The 2769-nt window shown below is 45.0% G+C and overlaps 1 protein-coding gene across 1 annotated transcript; it reads right to left on the bottom strand.

Moving 5' to 3' along the window:
- Positions 1-1952: 1952 nt before the first annotated feature.
- LOC308427829 (ribonuclease 2B-like) lies at positions 1953-2420 on the bottom strand (the record flags this gene model as incomplete). The annotated part of the gene is made up of 1 exon (XM_080926059.1): positions 1953-2420. The coding sequence occupies one exon, from the start codon at positions 2418-2420 to the stop codon at positions 1953-1955; it is 468 nt and encodes a 155-aa protein (XP_080782185.1).
- Between the last annotated feature and the right edge of the window lie 349 nt (positions 2421-2769).

Here is a 2769-nt window from a genome sequence, read left to right as displayed (position 1 = left end):
CCTGTTGTCACTCAACACAGTCATGGCTGCTCTCCTGTATTGCATGGATCCAGGTCTTATTAGGCTTGGAGAGTGAGTTCCTGACTGGAACCCACACATCCAGTCATGCCTCCCAGTAGTCACTTCCTGCTCAGCAGAATGGAGTCCTTAGGTATCATCAGCCTCTGATGTAGCACCCTTCCTCTGAGCACACCAGGAAATCATTTCTTCTGGACCTCCCTAAGCCAGGGTCTGAACCTCTTGGAGTCCTGTCACTTACCCTGCTGATTCTGTCTGAGGACCGCCCAGGAGAACTGAGACCTGTCTGCACAAAACACACAGACTATGGCTGGAGAGATGCCTTAGTGGTTAAGAGCAATGACTGCTCTTCCAGAAGTCCTGAGATCAAATCCCAGCAAGCACATGGTGGCTCACAACTATATATCATGAAATCTGATGTCCTCTTCTGGTTTGTCTGAATACAGCTACAGTGTACTTCTAATAAAGAAGTGAAATTAAAAAAATAAAACCACAAAGACTCCCCTTTGTGTTAGGATTCTTTCTGTTCCTGCACACTCTGCAGGAAGCTTGACTTCTGAATTCTCTACTGTTTAAGTTTTGCAGGTAATTAGTTAATTTAGTACACTCTGAGAGCTGAGTCATCTTGTGTTAGCTTTGCTATGATTCATGGTAAATCTAACTGTGTCCAATCAGAGAGTTAAAGCAAATTTAAGATCTATGCCAGAGTTGGAAGATTCCTGAACAGACAAAACTTGTTTTTTTATTAGGTATTAAAATCAGCCTTAGCCTATTAAAGTTAAAGTAAAAAATTTCAAATGGTTTTGTGAGTTCAACCGCAGCCTGGTCTACATACTAAGTTCCAGGATTGCTAGGGACCCTGACATAGTGAGACCCTGACTCCGGCTGTACACAATTTGACCTGAAGTCAGTGTATTTTGTTAACCCAGGAAGTTTCCCAAACTTAGCATTGGTATGTTAAATGTACATTCCATAATCTAGTCAGGGAAATAGAATGTACATTTACTGCTGCAGAGAAGTGGCTTCCCTGCAGCCTTGAGTGTGGTCCATTGAAAGCAAGAAGTACCAATGTCAAGTAGAGAATAGAGGCTAGAATTTCATGTGGGGCTCAGAAAGGAAGAGAAAACAGAAGCTGGGAATGCAGACTGAAAGACAGAGGTACAGATATGAGGACTTACTTGCCCCTACTCTCAATTCTGCATGTGACACTGCATGAAGGGTCCCTGCCACATCTACTGATGCTGGGCTCACCGACATCTTTAAGGGATGGCACCTTCCCATCTGAAACTGATTTCTGACTACAGTTCTGTCCTCAGGAGTAAGGACAGGCTCTCTCATTATTCTTTTCTTCTCTGTGTGGATTCCAGTTCCCTTATCTTGGACTCAGTCCTTCCTGATTTTTGTTGAAAGGTGTCACAATGACTCCTGAGGACAGCTATGCAGTGAGACGGCAGGGATTGCCTCACTGAGAGATCCCAAATCTCTAGTCTCTGCGAGCCACTTCTTCCCCACAGATAAACATCAAGAAATATGTTCTGTAGGAATGTTCTGGAGAGGTGCCCAGTTCTTCCCAGATTCGTTTCTAGGAACTAGGTAGATGCCTCAATTGATATGAGGCTCTGCTTCAAAGCACACACACATACAGACACACACACACACACACACCCCACACATTTCTCTTCATGTGTATGTTTCTTCCCTTTCATCTTTCACCACCCCTGTCAGATACAGAGATACCAGACACCTAGATGATTATGCAAAGAAGTTTATTGATTAGGAAAGATCTAAAGCTAAGCTAAATTAAAGGGAGTTGGGACCAGTTTCATGAGGACAGGAGCTAAAATCAGTGCAGACAAAGGAGTTGATTCTTCACCACTATGACAATGACCTGGGCCGTAGCAGATGAGCTGAGGGACAAAGTGCTGGCACTGGGGCTAAAATGTCCTGTCCAGGTGCACCGGAACCACTGGGTACCTGGGACTGTCCTGTGGAGATCTGTTGTTACAGGCAACTGTGTAGAACTTCACTGAACTTGTAGTTTGGTATCTGCACTGGGTATAACGTCTTGCTCGAGTTGTGAGTCTACAGACAGTTATAGGTACCGAAGATGAACTATTATGACAATTTGTACTTTTCCCATCTCTGCAGGTGGTACTTGGATTGCCACACACATGGACAACATCAGCAAAGGTTGTATGAAGGAAAGTATTTAGGTCCTTACATCTTCCTTTATATCTGTTAATGACCCGCATTGCAGCATCACATCGGGAATGGGTTCTTTTATAGATATGTTGGATGTCAAACCACTGAGAACGTGTTGGTTTCTGGCATGAGGCAGGCTTTAAGACAAGTCCCAGCAGCAGAAGGAGACAAAGTCTGGACTCAAGCATCTTCACACCCATGTTTTCTGTGCGAACAGAAGAGAAGTAAGTACTTCCACCTTATCTCAGTTTTCCTATTTCCCCCTGAAGGCCCTCTGCTGTCACTGTGAGTGCATGGGGACACTTCTCCTGGACACATTCCCATCACTGCCCCTCCTGTCCCAGGCCTAGATAGGCAGTGACTTACCCTGTCTTCGTTGTAGCTCCTGTGGAACAGAGTGCTGCTTGTCCTGGAAATCAGGGATAATGGGTGAGCTGCCCTTGGGCCATAGATATAGGGCAGTCTCTGTGGGTGGAGCTGATGGCTCAGAGTCTTCAACATGCAGAGCTCAGAGATTGGTACATTACCTGCTTGTGCAAACAGCCTTTG

The sequence above is a fragment of the Micromys minutus genome, assembly GCF_963924665.1.
Source record: "Micromys minutus genome assembly, chromosome: 12".
NCBI classification, from domain to species: Eukaryota; Metazoa; Chordata; class Mammalia; order Rodentia; family Muridae; genus Micromys; species Micromys minutus.
This window is presented reverse-complemented; position numbering and strand designations above follow the sequence as displayed.